This window comes from Tachypleus tridentatus, chromosome 6, assembly GCF_004210375.1.
Source record: "Tachypleus tridentatus isolate NWPU-2018 chromosome 6, ASM421037v1, whole genome shotgun sequence".
Classification (NCBI taxonomy): Eukaryota; Metazoa; Arthropoda; class Merostomata; order Xiphosura; family Limulidae; genus Tachypleus; species Tachypleus tridentatus.
This window is the reverse complement of record NC_134830.1, coordinates 140784763-140804301: the sequence shown is the minus strand read 5'-3', so window position 1 is coordinate 140804301 and position 19539 is coordinate 140784763. Positions and strand designations below refer to the sequence as shown.

The window sequence follows — 19539 nt, the reverse complement described above, 5'->3', positions numbered from 1 at the left end:
ATGGCCGTATAGAAAATAACATTGTAACATGCTTAGAAGACAACCTTTCAATGGTATCCTAATCTTGGAACATGCTTAGAAGACAACCTTTCAATGGTATCCTAACCTTCGAACATGTTTAGAGGACAACCCTTCAGTGACATCCGTACCTTGGAACATGTTTGGAGGACGTTTCTGTTAGTCAAATTAAAAATAAAAAATGTTCATACAACTAAAGAAAATATTGGAGGGAATGCAGAGCGTTCAACACTGAAAACACGTCTTGATTAATCAGATATATGGTGTTTGAATGTAGATGTCTACTTACCATATATCCACTGCCTGAGGTAGAATGGTTACTAACCTGAAATTAAATGACAAACATATTGATTTATTATTGGTTATTATCATTAATCAGCTTTAATTCCCATTCTATAATATTAGAAATAATAAAAAAACAATCACAGATTATTTCAAATAATGATACAATTTTAATATTCAGAGCCATCTTCTGGTAACATCTTGAAACATGACTCGACCATAAATAGGCTTTTACTTTCACAATACGCAACTGGTCGATTTACAACTTATTAAATACCAATTTATTCATTATTGTGGCTTCTTATTTGTATAACTGTGACACTCTCGATACCAGGTGTTCTATCCAATCACCATCACCAGTACAATGGTATACATTTTAATACTCTCAACACCACAGTTATTGGTACACCTCGTATATGGTTTCTCGTCACATAGTTATGTTTCATAAGATTCACGAAATAATTTTACACGTAAACTGAGCAAATAAAATCGTGTAATGCACCAAAACAGTGACTATTCATGTCACGTGCGAGGCCGGCATGTTCAGGTGGTTAAGGCACTCGACTCGTAATCCGAAGGTTGTGGGTTCGAATCCCCATCACACCAAATATGCTGGCCTTTTCTGCCATGGAAGCGTTATAAATTTACTGTCAATCCCACTATTCGTTGGTAAAAGAGTAGCCCAAGAGTTAGCGGTGGGTGGTGATTACTAGCTGCCTTTTCTCTAGTTTTACACTGCTAAATTAGGAGCGGCTAGCACAGATAGCCCTCGAGTAGCTTTGCGCAAAATTCAAAACAAACCAAACAAACAAAAATTGTCACGTACAGAACCAACCAGTTATTAAAAGCGATCCGATTCCGACCCTATGGCGTCACACAAATAGACACTTAAGAGTTATTTATCGATGATCAGTATCTTATTGCAAAGTACTGTAAAAGTGATACCACTTACCAGGGATGTGAAAAAGTAATAAAAAAACTACCACGTAACGCAATCAGCGAGACAATGTACCTCTTGCCATATACCGCCATGGCGCAAATCTCGCTAGAGTCACACGAACAAACACAGTTGTACGAGACTTCTTTGTATTTTTAATCTCGTTATAGTTTAACCCATTTTATGCCCAGTGGAAAGTCTGAAATATAACATTAAAAATTGGGTTTAGATACCAGCGAAAATCACAGCACAGATAGTCTATAGTATAGCTTGGTGCTTTTCAGAGACTTCAATATAAGATTCACTGTGGCTCCATGACCAGACATGCATGACGTCATGCCTGTAGGAAATCATAACTAATTAATAGTTCGATGACCAACAAACAGGACATATGATGACCCACGAAGAATAAGCTTAACCAGGACAACTCGTCATCAAGACGGTTTAAAAAATGGGCTACACATCTGCACAACAGTTCGTAATTTCGGACAACTAGTTAACAACACAAACCCCCAATCCTTAGGTTACTCTCGTCTGCCCGAATAGTAGGGTTGACAGTTACCTTTATAACGCACACATAACTCCATGGTGCGGAACGAGATTTTTTGGGGTGGAGTAATAATGGGATGCGACCATGAAATCCACAGCCAGGCACGCTAACCAATAAATCCACAGCCAGGCACACTAACCACGGTCATTTTTTATTATATACAAATATTGGTACGTCTGTTTTATTGAAGCTTTAATGCCAGCATTTCTACATGTATAATCCTAGACGTTACGACACAAAATCAGGCTGTTGCTACCTAACTGTGATAAAAACGTGAAACCAATTAAAAGGATAAACATGTTGCTGTTTTCACTAAAATAACAAACAGAACAACAATACTGACAGTTTTAGTTTAAGCCACAACTCAGACATTTTAACACGGTTTTAAATCAAAGTATTACTATACTTACGTCACTCAGTTGGATAGGCGTAACAGAATGGGAATCATTTACTTCCTCTCTAAACCGGAAGTTGTCATCACTAGTGACCCCTGAGTCGTTCTGATCCACGTTAAGCTATCAGAAAAAAAGAGTTATTCATAGAAGGATAAAAAACATTCAAATAAAAAACTGTAAACTGTGTAATTTATTCCCTAACGTAACAGTATTTTTAACAATACATTTCTGCTTCTCCTTGTTGGTTCCTTTTCTTCCTTTCTACAATTTTTAAACATTTAATTTTTATCTTTACACTGTTATTCTCTCCTTCTATTAACAGACTTCTGTTCCACTTCTTTTGTCACTTCTAATTATCTCTTTTTCTCAAAGTGTGGGTGATAAATAACTTTCTCATTCACATACGGTTTAAATTTATTCCAGATGAAACTTATAAGACATTTAACTAGAAGGCGCTTCGGAAAGAAAATGTATTTTTTTTATTTATTCGCATTAAGAATAGAACAGTTGGTAAAACAAAACCGAAACTTAAGTTCTAACTCAAAAAATAAACATGAGCAACAAATATTAACGGTGAAGGAAAACATCAACGTATATAAAATAGAAGTAGAAATGAGGGAGTGTTAGTTAAGAAGGTCGGAGCAGCTCGGGGATGGGATTCCTGACTTCATTCAACTAATGTAACAACTGTATGAAAAGTTGGAAAATTAGAACTGTGTACTAAAATAACTAACACTTATTTTTAACTTAACAGTCCAGCGGGTCAGCCCTCAGTTTGGATTATCTGACCGGCTTGTACTGACCTTTGTTATGATCAGTCCGACCCAATCAATAAAGTTCACAATGTAAACAAAATGACAAACAGGAAATGTTGGTGATGTAAGTAAAATATTCATATAAACAAATGAGCGAGAACTACCGATATATTAAATATGTGTGTCTAACGTAGGGCCACCAGAGCATTATACGATAATCACAAGAAAACAATTAATAAATGGCCCTAAGTTATGATTACGACTTATTTTTAATTTAAATATAATTCGGAGATTACGTTATCAAATAGCAATCCTTACATAGTTATAAAGCGCCACCTCGTGGGAAACGAACACAAACAAAATATACAACGTTCGGAATCATGAAATCCAACCAGCGATATCTCTTGTTCTTCCTGAAGCTCGGAAAACCTCGGAGAAGTTACTTTTCACACTGACGCTATGTTGGAAACAGCGTGAGCTCGCGTGCCGAACTGAGACACAAAAAGTCACGCATATTCCTTAAGCAGCAGGGAGCTGAAGAAGATTATCAAAACCAACCATCAATCATCTCACGCCCTCCCAGTTCCGCCTCCACGTGCCACGAGACATCTAGCATTCAGATCACACGCTACTACGAAATGCACAATGATAATTTCGTTTTCACGGTGAGACGAAACAACAGGGCCCTCTACCTTACGAACCAGTATAAGGGATTAGTCCGGAGACAGATGACGGAATATATTATACTAGTCGAAGATACGGTTAGAGATAAACATTTTTAAGTGGTTAACTTCCAACAAGTTTAAGTACGAGATGCATAGATGAATATCAGAATGTCAATACTTGGTTTGTGGAATGTAAAATCATTGTTCACATAACCTGTGAACTGTGGACATTTGAGTTGATTCAGAATGTTAAAACATTGGTTGACCAACACAACACTAGAAACATATCCATTAAAACCAATATCAAACAAAACCGTATTGTTGGTTGACCAGCACAACATTAGAAACATTTACATTAAAAACAATACCAAACAAACAAACAAAACAGTATTGTTGGTTGACCAACACACTACTAGAAACATTTACATTAAAACAAATACCAACCAAATAAAACCGTATTGTTGGTTGATCAACACAACACTAGAAATATTTACATTAAAACCAGTACCAAACAAACATACCGTATTGTTGGTTGACCAACACAACACTAGAAACATTTACAATAAAACCAGTACCAAACAAACATACCGTATTGTTGGTTGACCAACACAACACTAGAAACATTTACAATAAAACCAGTACCAAACAAACATACCGTATTGTTGGTTGACCAACACAACACTGGAAACATTTACAATAAAACCAGTACCAAACAAACATACCGTATTGTTGGTTGACCAACACAACACTAGAAACATTTACATTAAAACCAGTACCAAACAAACATATCGTATTGTTGGTTGACCAACACAACACTAGAAACATTTACAATAAAACCAGTACCAAGCAAACATACCGTATTGTTGGTTGACCAACACAACACTGGAAACATTTACAGTAAATCCAGTACCAAGCAAACATACCGTATTGTTGGTTGACCAACACAACACTGGAAACATTTACAGTAAATCCAGTACCAAGCAAACATACCGTATTGTTGGTTGACCAACACAACACTGGAAACATTTACAATAAAACCAGTACCAAACAAACAAAACTATACTGTTGGTTGACCAACACAACACTGGAAACATTTACAATAAAACCAGTACCAAACAAACATACCGTATTGTTGGTTGACCAACACAACACTGGAAACATTTACAATAAAACCAGTACCAAACAAACAAAACTGTACTGTTGGTTGATCAACACAACACTGGAAACATTTACAATAAAACCAGTACCAAACAAACAAAACTGTACTGTTGGTTGACCAACACAACACTGGAAACATTTACAATAAAACCAGTACCAAACAAACATACCGTATTGTTGGTTGATCAACACAACACTGAAAACATTTACATTAAAACTGATACACAGTAAAATATTATTTATTATACTCTCATTACTCAGTCAACAACTCCTTTCTACTTTAAACCAAATTACAAATTAACAGTCAAAACAACTCCACCCACTTCGATAAACACAGCACGTGTTCCCACAGGTTAGGTCAGTGTGTGATGTGACAACGAACTAGATACGGCCTAGATTAACAAACATTTATTCGTCAGTTAATACAAACAAACGATGTACAATTATGACAGTAGAAACAAAAAATGTATCGTTTCCCGGGTACCATTTACACTGACCCCAGCGTTAAATACTTGTATTTACACTGAGCCCTGGGATTAATACGTTTACCCTGACTATGCAGTTAATAACTTTACCCTGGTCATGAAGTCAACAGCTTTACCCTGACTATGGAAGTTAATAACTTTACTCTGTCTATGGAGTTATAATGCAAATTACTACAACAATCAGTATATTGTAACTAGACTACAAGACAGGTTTACAGTAGAAGTTACTACAACAATCAACAGATTGTAAGACTACAAAAGAGTACAGATTTCCATCAGATCTAACAAACCGTATCATGTACACTTCCTACGCAATGATAATTGTCTTCGTTTCTTTTATCAAGTGGAATTTTCTAAAAATAAATAAATAAAAATAAAAAGTTCTTAAGACATTTCAATAACATTTCACAAAATTCCCTCGAATTGATTTGTTTGGTTTCCAAACTATTTTTTTTCTGTACCCCAGAACGTATTTTCAGATTAAAATTAAAGATAACATGACAGAACAACAAATCAGAGATAGAAACAGACATGATGAAACAGCTCACGTAATTTTAAGTCCCTTCTCTTTGCACGTGATCTCAATATCCTCTACCAGTACCCATTGTGTGTGTGATGTGATACATATCTAAGTTAGGTGGTTTCTGTTTATTTATTTATGTATTTTTATCACGTCGAGAATACCACATCACATGGTTGAATTCTACACGAGGACAGAATATTTTAGGAGTTCGATATGTCTGTTTCTACTTTACACCTGCAATAATTTATTTGTTTGTCTTTGTTTCCGGATATCCGGATAAAGCTACACAAGGGCTATCTGCGCTAGCCGTCCCTATTTTAAACTGATGATACAGTGGGGCCTTTGTGAATAAAGAAAGTACATTTGAAACCTGGAAGTGAATGAGTTGTTTCTCAAACAAGAATCTGACAACTGATTTAACAAGTTAGAATGGTGAACTTGAAACTTCACATTAACGCAGTTACATTTATAATATATTGCATATACAGTCATCAAGTGAGATAATTACATAGATTCTTTAATACATTGATACAGACAAACAGAAAGAGAGGTATAGTTATACAGTTACACAGCCAGAAATATACCCATTACTTGGTAAAAATGATGTCCTCTTATGTAATAAGAGACCCTGTGACTCACCCATAGCCATCCCTAATGTATAACTAGTGACCTGGGAGGTCAACTAGGCAACTGTTCCAACCGCCTGCATGGCTATTTTTAACTCTGAATGTCACAGTTATAAAGCCTACACAGCTAATAAGCGTTCTGCACGAAATATCGCGATTCGAACTTTGGGCCACAGATATGATAACCTCTGCGGCGTATTCGGATTGGTTTAACACTTGCATATAATGACGTCACTATTTGAAAAGCACCAATCTCGAAAGCGCATTGAAACACATTGTCATCTGCAGGAAATATAAATCGCATCTGGTTCGAGAATAAAACTGTGGCACATAACCTACATATGTGTTGATAAAAATCATGGCTTATTCTGTACCAATTTACATGTTTTTTTAAAGAGCGATATATATTATTATATACTTTTCCTTCGTGTGTGTGTGTATATATATACACACACACATAATGAAACATAAGCCAACCAAAACTGAGTTTTCCAACATGTATTTGTTACTTTGTCGCCCCAAAATAGACATAAGAAAATAAGGAAACCAAAAGCTATCATGAGCAATATCGCCTTTAATTAGTATTTCTCCCAATATTTACTTATCAGTTACTTTCTGATCTCGTCGATCGATTATTGCAATAGTTTTCTTAAAACCACATTTCTTGAAAATGTTTAATCATTGTTCAAAAACTTCTCTTCGAAACAAACAAATTAATTTCACTCAGTGCTAAATAAAACCCAGTTGTAATAACTTTCTTCTTCACGGGTTTCTATACACCAGAGAAAGTGTCGAAATTGAGAAGCTTTTAATGTCTATGTTAGCAATTGAATTAAACTAAAACAGGAACGAGTAATCAACAGAGTAAAAGTGGAAGTAGACTCGTGTAACTCACGAGATTCGTAGAAATCGAGTATGACGGACACAGTTGGCTTTTAATCATGCGTGTGTATATATATGTACGTTGTGTATGTGTGAATATAAATATATATATATATATACACGTACAAGGTGTTCTTAATATTCTATGTACATATACCTCACCTCGAATAGCCTAACCGATAGCTCTGTCATCTATAGGGGAATTCTCTTCTTCACGGTACACACTTTAAAACTTATAAAAATAAAAAATATAAAAAATTGCGTGCAGAACAAACTGTATAAAAAAACACCGAAATTAATGTTAGTATGGTAATCATTCTATTACGCATCTGGCTTTTATGATTAGACAACGTTTTACGAGCTTTATTTCGTACGTGTTTTCTGTTCTGTTCTCCACCTAAAGTTTCGCTTCAGAAAATATCGGTACTTTACTATATTGGATATTAGGGTTAAAACACTTCAATGCGCTACATTACTACGTTTTCTCATATTATAAAATGTGTTACTCCTAACAAAACTATCCCAAACCATTCACAAAAATTCGGGTAGCCGTAATGAAATGTTATCTGCTTTGAACTCTCAATTAAATTTGAACCACAGCTGGACAACAACACCCCATCACCACCCCTTGGCTATATTCTTGTTTGATCGTACATCACAGCTAGACAACAACACCCCCTCACCACCCCTTGGCTATATTCTTGTTTGATCGTACATCACAGCTGGACAACAACACCCCCTCACCACCCCTTGGCTATATTTTTTGTTTGATCGTACATCACAGCTGGACAACAACACCCCATCACCACCCCTTGGCTATATTCTTGTTTGATCGTACACCAGACGTAGACAACAACATCCCCTAACCACACTTTGGACTATTCTTGTTCAATAAATAGATAAGACAATTATTTAAAGGAAATTAGTTCTGTCTGTAAGTCTGAATATTCGTGGTACCGTGATACTGTATTCTATGGTTGTGCTGTGACAGTGAAATCTATATTTAGTTATACTAGCCCAAGAAACGGTGGTGGGTGATTTTGGCCTGCTCTAGTGTGGTTTATTAGCGATAAAACCTGCAAAATAGAACGCTTCAAACGATTTGTCTAGAAATGAAACAGCATATGCTACAAAAACTGAGAAGATCGATAGATATCCGGCTTCTGTTTTTATTCAAAATATCCCTTCACAGTTAATTCATAGAAAACACCTGTCAACTCAACCGTTTAAAATGAATTATTCATTTAATTGTAGGTTTAAATGTATTCCCAATTACTTTTATATTCAATCATCTGTCGACAGGTTATACTCTCCATTTTAAAGTTTTATTATCAATGTGTAGGGGTCAGCACAGTCTGCACACAACTAATAATAAAATATAGCATGAGAAATCTGAAAACTGATCTGATGATATCAATAGGGCAAGAGCCAATCAGCGTATTTTAAAGTCTTGAAACTGTGTTTGTTCTGAACAAAGCTACACGAGGACTATCTGCGCTAGCCGTCCCGAATTTAGCAGAAAAACACTAGAGACAGTTAGCCTTCGCCACCCACCGTCAACTTTTGGGATACTCTTCTACCAACGAATAGTGGGGTTGACCAAACATCATAATGCTTCCACAGCTGAAAGGGGGGGGGCATGTTTGTGTAACAAGGATTCGAACCTGCGACCCTCATATTACCACCTGACCACGCCAGGCTGAAGGGAACTTATTGGTCGTTTATTTAACCACATGAAGTATAAAAAAACGAGTCAGGAACTTGTAAACATTAATACTGATAAATGACCTTGGTATTGGTTAGTAAAAGTTTCTAACATTCGTAACCTGAAAACTCGGTATATGATAGTAAGGACTCAGATAATGATTACTAAAAGACCCTTTTCTTTGACTCTGATATAACTCACAAAAATACTTCAATATTAAGTCCTAAAATCTCGATAATGTGTTTTTTTAGCCGCGGCATAACGGCTCATAAAAATGGCTCAGAGTTTTTTTTTAAGTACAAAAAAGTACATAGGTCCATCATTTCTTGACCGATTTGAGAGTCAATTACAGTTTTGGACTTAAGAGATCAAACCCTGTCTACCGATAATATTTAACCACGTCCAAGGTATTGTAGATTAATTTACTCTAATCCTGTCTGAAAGAATTTCAATTTAAGAGTAGACGGGTAGAGACCCTGATGAGTAATAATATTGAATCTGGTATACGCATGCCCCGTGCTTGGTGTTAGTTGCATACAAAAATATAGCTAATTTAAAATAATTTAAAGTTCCGCGGGTATTGAAGATTCCCTTTTGTTTCGTAAACAAGCACCTAAAAATAATAGCTTTGGAACAGGTGGGTCCATGCTTCTATTACAAGTAAACCACTGTTTTCAGATTTGGACAATTAGAAACTTAAAGGCCCTGAAAAACGATAGAAATTTATATACCTTATACTCCATTCCAAATGTCAAGAGTTTAAAATACATATATACGAAAAAACTGAACAAAAATCCCGTACTGTCGAAACGAATTGACTTTCAATATCATATCAGTAAATATGTGAAGTAGCTACATTCACGTGACTTTAACTGAATTAAACATCTACATACTTTCTTCTTTTAGTTAGTAGGTTGCGCTGTTCTTGGCAGCGCACATGCAGCTTGTCAAACTACAGCTGTTTATTGTTAAATTGTCTGGACCAAAATTAAATAACTGGTTAAAACATCGCCAAGTTATTTTTATTTTAAGAGGATGACATTCGAAGCTGGTACTGTTCGTCAAGTTGTACATATTATGTCAATGATATGATACTAAGTACATATTATGTCAATGATATGATACTAAGAGACAATTCATGTCGACAGTACAAGATTTTTTGTTGTCCAGTTTTTCATACATATATATTTTAAAACTACCGACATCTTGAAAGGAATACAAATTCTATTAACTTCTACATTTTTGGCCGTCAAATCTTTATTGCCACACTTTGAAAACAATGGCGGAGAGTGCTAGATCAAAAGGTCGTCCTCTTTGAATAAAAATATAAAAAACTTGACGACTGTTTTACCTGTTCTTTAATTTCGATATATTTGTCGCCTTTTTGTTAATTATATACATCTTAAAATCCCTGGAACAAGCAATTAATATTTTATTTTAAAAGATGGTCTTCTAAAAATGTCGTTTTTCAGTGATAAGCCTAATACAAATTATGTGATCTTAAGTAATAACAGTTTTAAACGTAAGAGAGATGAGTGGTTATTACTATGATAGTTTTGTTTTATTAAAATTATTATTATATATCATTTAATTTTGTTTAGACTTACCTTCAGAAATATAAAACTACCTTGCATATTGATAGCTATTTTCTAAAAACAATGGCATATCCTTTTACCGTACATAACAGTGAAACCCAATTTTCCCGATTAAATAGTTTTTACGCCATCTAGTGAGAATAACTAGTACTTCACACAACATTTTTGCACATTATACTCTATTAGCTAATTACCAATGTTTGACGGTTGCCTTGAAAGTTTATGGATATGTGATAACCACACTTTCATCGATTATTAGGCATACTTTTCCTGGTTTTAACCTCGAATTTCACCCTACACGTTCGGTTATTAACTGCTTGTTTTACAAGGGAGCCTAAAGATGTCTAAACCGCTGTCTCGTTCTCTATACTTGCATCAAACTACTTCTACAATGACGTTAACGTCATGGTGACGGTGAAAGTCAATGAACTACAACGATGATAATACAGTAAAGATGAATTATTTTCATTTTTTTACAATAAGTTGTTCACGGACGCCTTTCATTTCACATGTACTAGAGATCTTACATAACCATCTTTCTAGGTTTCATCTTCGCGAATACCATATAAATAACAATTCGTTTGCTCTTGGATACTTGCGCAAAGCTACAGAAATAACTATCTGCACTATCCGTCTCTAATTTCGAATCGGTAGGCTAGAAGGTAGATAGACAATAGCATCCACCGCCAACTCTTGTCTGAATGAATAATTGGATTTGAACGTCCCAATTATAATGCACCCAAGGGTTATGATAAGAGATTTTCTTCCAATTTTTTTTTGATTAAAAAAAAACTAAAATAGTGAAACTAATTACAACTTCTAGAAACGTGGCAACAGCAGCAGGAAAAAACAACAATGTAAAAACCTAAAATGGATAAGATCTGAGTTGAATACTCAAAGGTTTACTTCAAAGGTGTAGATTGGAATTCAACTTACAGAATTTTCATTGTATTTATTAGATGAGTTCCTGATGTGAGAAAAGGAAAAACTCAGTAGAAATAGTTACTTGCTGTCACACACTTCGCTAAGCCTCGCTAACATTTAACGTTTTGCTACACCAATATTGTACTTAGGCCTAGGAAGAACTTGTGGAATCTGAAAGCATGGGAGACTTAATAGTGTACTTACAGGTTGTTTAATAAATCGCTAAGCCTTATCAACAGTCAACATACTGCTACATTAGTGGCGTACTTATGCCTAGTAATAATTTGTAGAAGCTGACAGCATGGAAAACTGAATATTTACATGTCATTTAATAATTCGCTAAGCCTTATCAACAGTTAACTTTCTGCTACATCAGTAACTAGTTAGGCCTAGGAAGAACTTGTACAATCTGATAGCATGGAAGACTTAATAATACATGCACGTCATCTAATAACATGCTAAGCCTTATCAAAAGTTAACTTTCTGCTAGAATAGTGATAAGAGTAAGCCTAGAAAGGTCCTATAGAAATAAACAGAAATAATACTCCCCTAACCCTATTATTATAATGACGTTGTGTAAGTAACAGCAAACAGATTATTATAAAAGAAATAAAATAAAATTATATTTCCAGTTATTTCATGTAATGTTACAGCAAAGACTGGAGGAAGGTAGGAAGTTGCCTCTAGTTGTTTAGTCGTGGAGTGGAGGGATCAAAGATCGCTTGTGGGATTTTTCACTAATTTCTACTGTATGTAGGAGAACTCCTGGGACTCAAAAATGTTAATTTTGTGTATCCTTCAAGGGGTTCCTTTCAAAAACTGGGACTGAATTAGGTCAGACAGGTTTCCAGGAATTTGTCTGAACAACATGCAAGTCGTTGGTCACACCTTGTTATAAGTAAATATTCCAAAATTCCTGAATTTCACCCATGTAATTTCACAATCATCTTTCGTAATTGCGTGTAATGATTAATTCATAAATATACATAATGTCAATTAGAGAATAAACAACCACGTGAATTTAACTGCAAACAAAGAAACAACAACAAACAAAACACACTACATACTGTTGTCTCACGTACTTATTAAACTTCGATCTTACCTTATTAGGAGAAATCCTACTGATATTTAACACGTTTTCTGATTTCTTCTTACTCTTTTCTGACTTCGAGCTCAATAATGTTGAGTCTTGGTTGAAAGAGTTCTTGTTACACTGGATGATCTACAAAATCAAAGAAGAAAAATAACTTACTGAAAAGTTCTAAATCGGGAATGCACTGCCCTCTAGAATTATCTTGTCCAGCTACTCCGGTTGCTTCACTATCGCCTGAAATCGTTCTGCTGTATGATTTGCACCATCCAATCAAAACCTTAGACAGTGTTGAGTTTGCGCAGACCTTTCTATCTCCCGGATGTTTATTTACAAAATGTCGTACGCGTTGTTAAAGTGATAACAATCACTGAAAAAGAAAAAAAAGTACTGTCAAACACGTGTGTATAAGGTACACATTTATTGAAGCTAATATGTAGAAACATGATGGTGGCTCCTCCTTACAATTCACAGCGACACCTAGCGTTTCCAGTTAGTTGAAATTTACGATATAGTGCATTCAAGTGTTAATGAAGCAATCGGATAGCAACAGTATATAATGGCTGAGTTATTTGGTTCACTTACTAATTGAAAAACATACTGTATTCTGATCTATGAAACACTAACACGAAACTTGCTAGTTGCCACTGATGTCTTCAAGTGATTCATTGACCAGTTCAGAACACACAGTTACAACGAAACGTCTGCCAGGTTATCTGGCGATGAGATGACTTTTCGAACCACTTTTGTCAACATCATATAATTATCATTTCACAGTCACATGTTTCAACAACAAAACATAAATTAGAAGTTTTTTATCTTTCAGGGTGTTGTTTCTGGAAGCTATTCTAAGACATCATGTTCTATAAAGTTAAAAGTCCACTGAACAAAGAAGCCAATGTGAAATCTTTAGGTGTTATTTCTGAACAAGTAAACGAGTATGAAATATACATGTTATTTCTGAATAAACAAACCAGTGTGAAATATACATGCTATTTCTGAATAAACAAACCAGTGTGAAATATACAGGCGTGATTTCTGAAAACGAAATCTGATGATTAAATTCTAATTTTGCCATAAAACTAAACAATGAGATGTTTTCATATTCTTGTTTGATTTGTCCTCCATATTACGATATCATCATCTGGATATATTTGTCAAATTTTCATTCCGTCTCTATGTATCTTCGTATTAAAGTAAACTTGTATAATATAAATACTATAAGCTTAACTTGTGTTGATGTTTACATATCATCTGACGAGTTATATTACAGTTATCGTCAACACAACACATTATTTCTAGACGTTATCACAGCTCAAGTGTCAATTTATCTGAAAGTAAACAACTGCTTATATCGTACAGATTGGTGTAATGTAAGACCTTACCAATTAATCAGCGTTCGAAAAGTGTAGGAACATAAACGTATAGAGCCATAATGAAAATAAGTCTTATATAAATAAAACAATAGCAATATAATGGTCGGCAGGAAAGCCACCATTACAGGATGTATTGCTTCAGTTTCTGAGAGACGTATCGAATGATTTACTGAATTATGAATCATTCATTTTAAGTGAACCCAAACACAATACAATCTGAGATTTTCAGTATTTGTATTTAAGAAAATTTGAAAGCATGTTAGCTTCTAATGAATATTATACGCGTGCGTGTACACATGTGTTTATTCCGAACCACTGCATAAGAAACGAACGTATCTATCTAATACGTAGTACATTCATAAATACTTTCCTTGTGCATGAAAGACGTTTATAAAAGTTCGTACAAACTGTATACTTCCAGCATTCTCAGAACCCATGTCTTTGTGGTGGTACTTATGAAAGAACTCCGCCAGCTGGGAAGGTCCTCAGTTCGATAATTTAACGGGAGGGTCTGGAAGAGGGCGAGAGGGTGTTTTCGTTTATCTGTTCTTAAACACATGCACTGTAATTTAAACCTGATGAATCAGTTAGAGTTGATAATTCGAGTTGATAAATTTTTATAATCAGTTGAATGGTGATAGACAAATATATAAGTACAAGAGCTTTCGTTCATGATGTCACAGGAACAGCAACACGAAACTTTCCACAAATGAACATGTCTGTGACTTGTTCAGTAGTTTGGTGTCTTTGTAAATACAAAAAAAAAAACTGTATTTTAAACTGCTTGTCTGGCTGAATAACTCACAATAATAAATTAGCAGCATCATTAGTGCTAGATATTCTTGAAATTCTTATGTAAATGTTGGATTACTGCAAAAAAACATTTCAAAACAACTTGCTTCGTTCTAAACAAACGTGAGCACATGAGCTAACAGTGGTTAGATGTTACGTGCTGTTGGCCTTTTATCACTAGCAAACTTGTCATAAAACATTTAATACATTGTTAAACACTACATTCTTAACCTTAGGGAGTTTCAGAAATAGGAGTGTGTACAATAATGTATTTCTCAACACACTATATTTGTCATATCTGTAACCCAATGTTCTCTCTGAACTGCTTCTTGGAATAGCGCACGTACAAGACCTTTTGGTTTTAGCCTTATTTTCAGCGTACACTGGACTTTGTCATCAATTACTTTTATAAAATAATACAGTATTTAGTTCTTTTATATTTTATTAGATTTACTGTTAGGTTTAAAAACATGAACTAAGTTATTTCTTAACATTAATTGTTTCTCTTCTGTTATTGTAGAAACTCAATGCTATTCTATTGTTGGAGTTTTTGAATCATAAAACACACCGACATAAACTCAAGTTATATTAAAACTACAGAATAAATAATAAAAAAATGGCAAAAACTTGCTTGTGTTATTAACACTAACTTTTCATAAAAGCAAACTATTGACTTGGATCAAAATTGAAAAGAAACATGGTATTGAGTACAGCTAATTAAGTACACTTTACTTACTCGGGAAGGTTAGTGCAACAGAAACGGTTATTAAACTAACAGTCATCAGAAAAGCTTTTTAAAGACGTCAGAGAAGATACGTCTCTAAACACGACAGCATATATCTAGAGTGTAACACTTGTAAATTCGATAACCCTAAAGCTAGTCAATAAGACGAAACGACAAAAAATATACATGAAACGTTATAACACCAAGTGAGATTTAATATACTAACACAAAATGACAGCCACGACATAATTTGTACAAAAACGACTAGAAATACAAAAATGTCTGTGTAGACCGTGACGGTTATGATGTCATAAGGAGTCACACAGGATATATTCGGCTGAGAAACGATCATAAAAAAGTTCGTATTTTTCACGATATAAAAATATACAATTATTTTCGACCTACACAATACAATGTTTCGTTTACACATTTAGTAAAGTAGTTCTGCAGGGGTCAGCGAGGCCCAATGGTTGGGGTGCTCGGGCTAAGATTCGAAGATTTGTGGTTCGTAACCTGTCGCCACATAAACGCTTTGTACAACATGGGGTTGTAGGTACAGTCTAAACGTAACGATCAACTTCCACTCTTCAGTCAGATAAGAATGACAGCCTGAAAAGTTGGAGTAGTTGGCCTAAACTATATAAGATAACTATGAGGTTTTGTTTGGGAGAAACTTACACATGTAGACCAACATGGATATAAATACAGTAATATACAAATAGGAGAACAGACACATAGACCAACATGGATATAAATACAGCAATATACAAATAGGAGAACAGACATGTAAATCAGCATAGATGTAAATATAGCAATAGAAAGAGAGGAGAACAGACATGTAGACCAACATGGATATAAATACAGTAATATACAGATAGGAGAACAGACATGTAAATCAGCATAGATGTAAATATAGCAATAGAAAGAGAGGAGAACAGACATGTAGACCAACATGGATATAAATACAGTAATATACAGATAGGAGAACAGACATGTAAATCAGCATAGATGTAAATATAGCAATAGAAAGAGAGGAGAACAGACATGTAAATCAGCATAGATGTAAATATAGCAATAGAAAGAGAGGAGAACAGACATGCAAACCAATGTTTTCTACTTACAGCAAAAATTTCTGGATCATAACGTCATGCTGTCTCTAGCAAACAAACAAACAAACAACACCTAAATGGAATATTATAAATACAGCTCACATAAAGTTACGGTTTGATAAAAAAAGAAGATCATAACCCAGAAACATAAATTACATACATAATATGGTGGATAATTTAAATATAAAAGAAATTCTAGAAAATTCCAGGAGCTAAGGCGTACAGCCGCATTTCTCTCGACTGCAGCTGGGAGTTTGTTTTTTTACTAAATCTAAAAGTTCGAATCATGACACAGAGAGGCATGCTAAAGTGATAGTTTACTAGAACTGAAAACACTTTGTTCGTGTTATGCTACACATTTATATTTCTCGATGATAACAGTGCAGGATTTCCGTTAGAGGGCGTTTATTTGTCTGTTTGTTTAGAATTAAGCACAAAGCTACACATTTCTTGATGACGAGAAACCCACTTGAAATAAAAGTGCATCTCAGAACAGCTGGTATGGGTATTAACACTTTTATTGATAAGGAAAGAACAACGTCTCGACCTTTCTATGTCATCTTTCTTAACCTGAGGATGACCTAGGAAGGTAGAAACGTTGTTCTCTCTTTATCAATAAAAGTTTTAATACCCATACCAGCCGTTCTGAGATACAAAGCTACACAATGATGACGGGTAACGAAACTCGGTTTCTAGCGGTTCGAATCCGGATACACAGCGCTGTTCCATTGGGGAGCCGAGGGAAAGGTATTTTAAAATCTTTCCAAAAACACAACTTTCAGTAATTAACTAATGTTTTGATAACGCATTTCTTATTAAACTTGTAAGAAATTATAACATTGTGTGTTTATCACACTCAACTCAGAAGAATAAAACCACTGTTATGAGGATTTCACAGTGAAGTGTGAATTTAGTGTTTATAACACAGTAAACACTATGAAACAAAACTCTAGGTTATAAGTGAATTAAGTCGCTGATGTATAGTACTAGTATTCTTTCTTCTATATTTAAAATGAAATTTTATTGTAAAACAAACCAGGTTAACAGAACCAAATTAAAAACAACCATTTAAATATTCTACTCTTAACACCAGCATCTTCGGAAGTTTCATACCACTTCAATTATATTATTATAAAGATATGTTTTGGACCTCTTCACTTCAATTATATTAGTATAAACATAAGTTTCGGATTTTTGCTCATAAATAAAAAATTATCAGATTAGGCTAATAGACGTATTATATATTATAAATATTATACTAACATACATCTACATAATTTTTATGTAAATTAAACGACAAATAAACTGTTTATAAACAAATAACCAAATATAGAAGGAGAAGAAAGTGTTCGTACATTTCAGAACGTGTGAAAAAACTGATATTCCCGTAAAAATTTTGTTTAGTTTGGCGAATAAACTACATTATACCATTCCAGAACTAGACACTGGGTTCATAATTATTGGAATTTAACCAGCAAAAAATTTACTCCAGTAATTTAGCGCCATCTCCATCATTATCTGCTTGGTGATCATGACGAACAGGAAACAACTGTCCAGTGATTTAAAAAACTGAATTATTGTAAAATACAAGTCTCGTGTGTCTCTTTCCGGTATTGTTACACAACTTAATGTGCCGAAATCTACTGTTCAAAGCATAATTGCCAAGTTTAAGCTTACAGGATCAACTGCTAACCTCCCTCGTTTCGGACGCCCCATCTAAATTCCAGAGAGAACCAAGAGGAAGGTTCTCAGAGAAATTAGAAGGAACCCTCGTTTAACACGTAATGACATACAGAAACTGGTAATGGAAACTGAGGTTGAAGTAAGCACCTCTACAGTTAAGAACATGTTACGCTCTTCTGGGTTCAAAGCATGCCGTCCTCGTAGAAATCCATATTTTAAGCCTGTTCATTTAGAAGCACGATTGAGATATGCAAGAAAGCATGTACATAAACCCTTTACCCATTGGAAAAGTATTCTGTGGTCAGACGAGACTAAAATCGAGCTTTTCGGCCACAATGATGTTTGCAATATTTTCCGTAAGAAGGGGGAACAAAATCTTCCAAAGAACACCGTCCCTACAGTTAAACACGGAGGTGGCTCGATCATGCTATGGAGTTCCTTCAGCTCTTCTGGTTTAGGCAGCCTTCACCGCGTCAACGGAATCATGAAAAAAGAAGAGTACGTTAATATATTAGGCACTTATATCAAGAATGATGCTCGGAACTTGCGGCTTGGGCGTCGTTGGATCTTCCAGCACGACAATGACCCTAAGCACACATCGAAATATGTACAATCCTGGTTGCAGAGGAACCATATAAGCGTTCTGGAGTGGTCATCGCAGTCACCCGAACTCAACCCAATTGAAAAAGGTTGGCATGAGTTGAAGACAAGGGTTCATCAGCGTCATCCGAAAAACTTGCAAGAGTTGGAGACCTTCTGTAAAGAAGAATGGAAGAAAATACCAGTCGAATACTGTCAAACGATCATGGAGGGCTATGAGGAGAGATTGCGCCAAGTAATTCACCTGAAAGGCTACACAACTGACCATTAAAGTAGATGCATGAACACTTCTGCCTCTCCTATGATTGGTTATTTGTCCATAAACAGTTTATTTGTCGTTCCATTTACATAAAAAGTTATGTAGATGTGTGTTAGTATAATATTTATAATATAGTATAATTTCATTATCCTAATCGTGATACTTTTTACGTTGTGAGGAAAAAACTACTCACGACGCAGGAGTACGAACACTTTCTGTCGTAACTGTGGTTTTGGTTAATTTTATTCAACATTTTGTTTTCAAGTATGGAATGTCCAATTATTTACTCGTGGGGGTGTCCGTGTAATCCTCTCATTACAACTATTTTAAAACTTCCATTTCACGTGCGCGAGCTAGGAACTATTTTTACATTTTTTTAAACCAAAGTCAAGTTAGATTTATATTT

The 19539-nt window shown here is 34.9% G+C and overlaps 1 protein-coding gene across 6 annotated transcripts in view; it reads right to left on the bottom strand.

The window, feature by feature from the left end:
• LOC143253859 (uncharacterized) overlaps window positions 1-19539 on the bottom strand; it is a 123276-nt gene that overhangs the window by 62435 nt on the left and 41302 nt on the right. For all 6 annotated transcript variants that reach the window (XR_013029871.1, XR_013029872.1, XR_013029873.1 and 3 more), the window contains 3 exons: window positions 12603-12722; window positions 2198-2302; window positions 308-343 (listed from right to left, as the gene is read on the bottom strand). Coding sequence is in view for 1 of the 6 variants with exons in the window: in XM_076508325.1 (XP_076364440.1) it covers window positions 308-343; window positions 2198-2302; window positions 12603-12722 (261 nt within the window). In the remaining 5 variants the exon portion in view is untranslated. The remainder of the gene's footprint in view (window positions 1-307; window positions 344-2197; window positions 2303-12602; window positions 12723-19539) is intronic.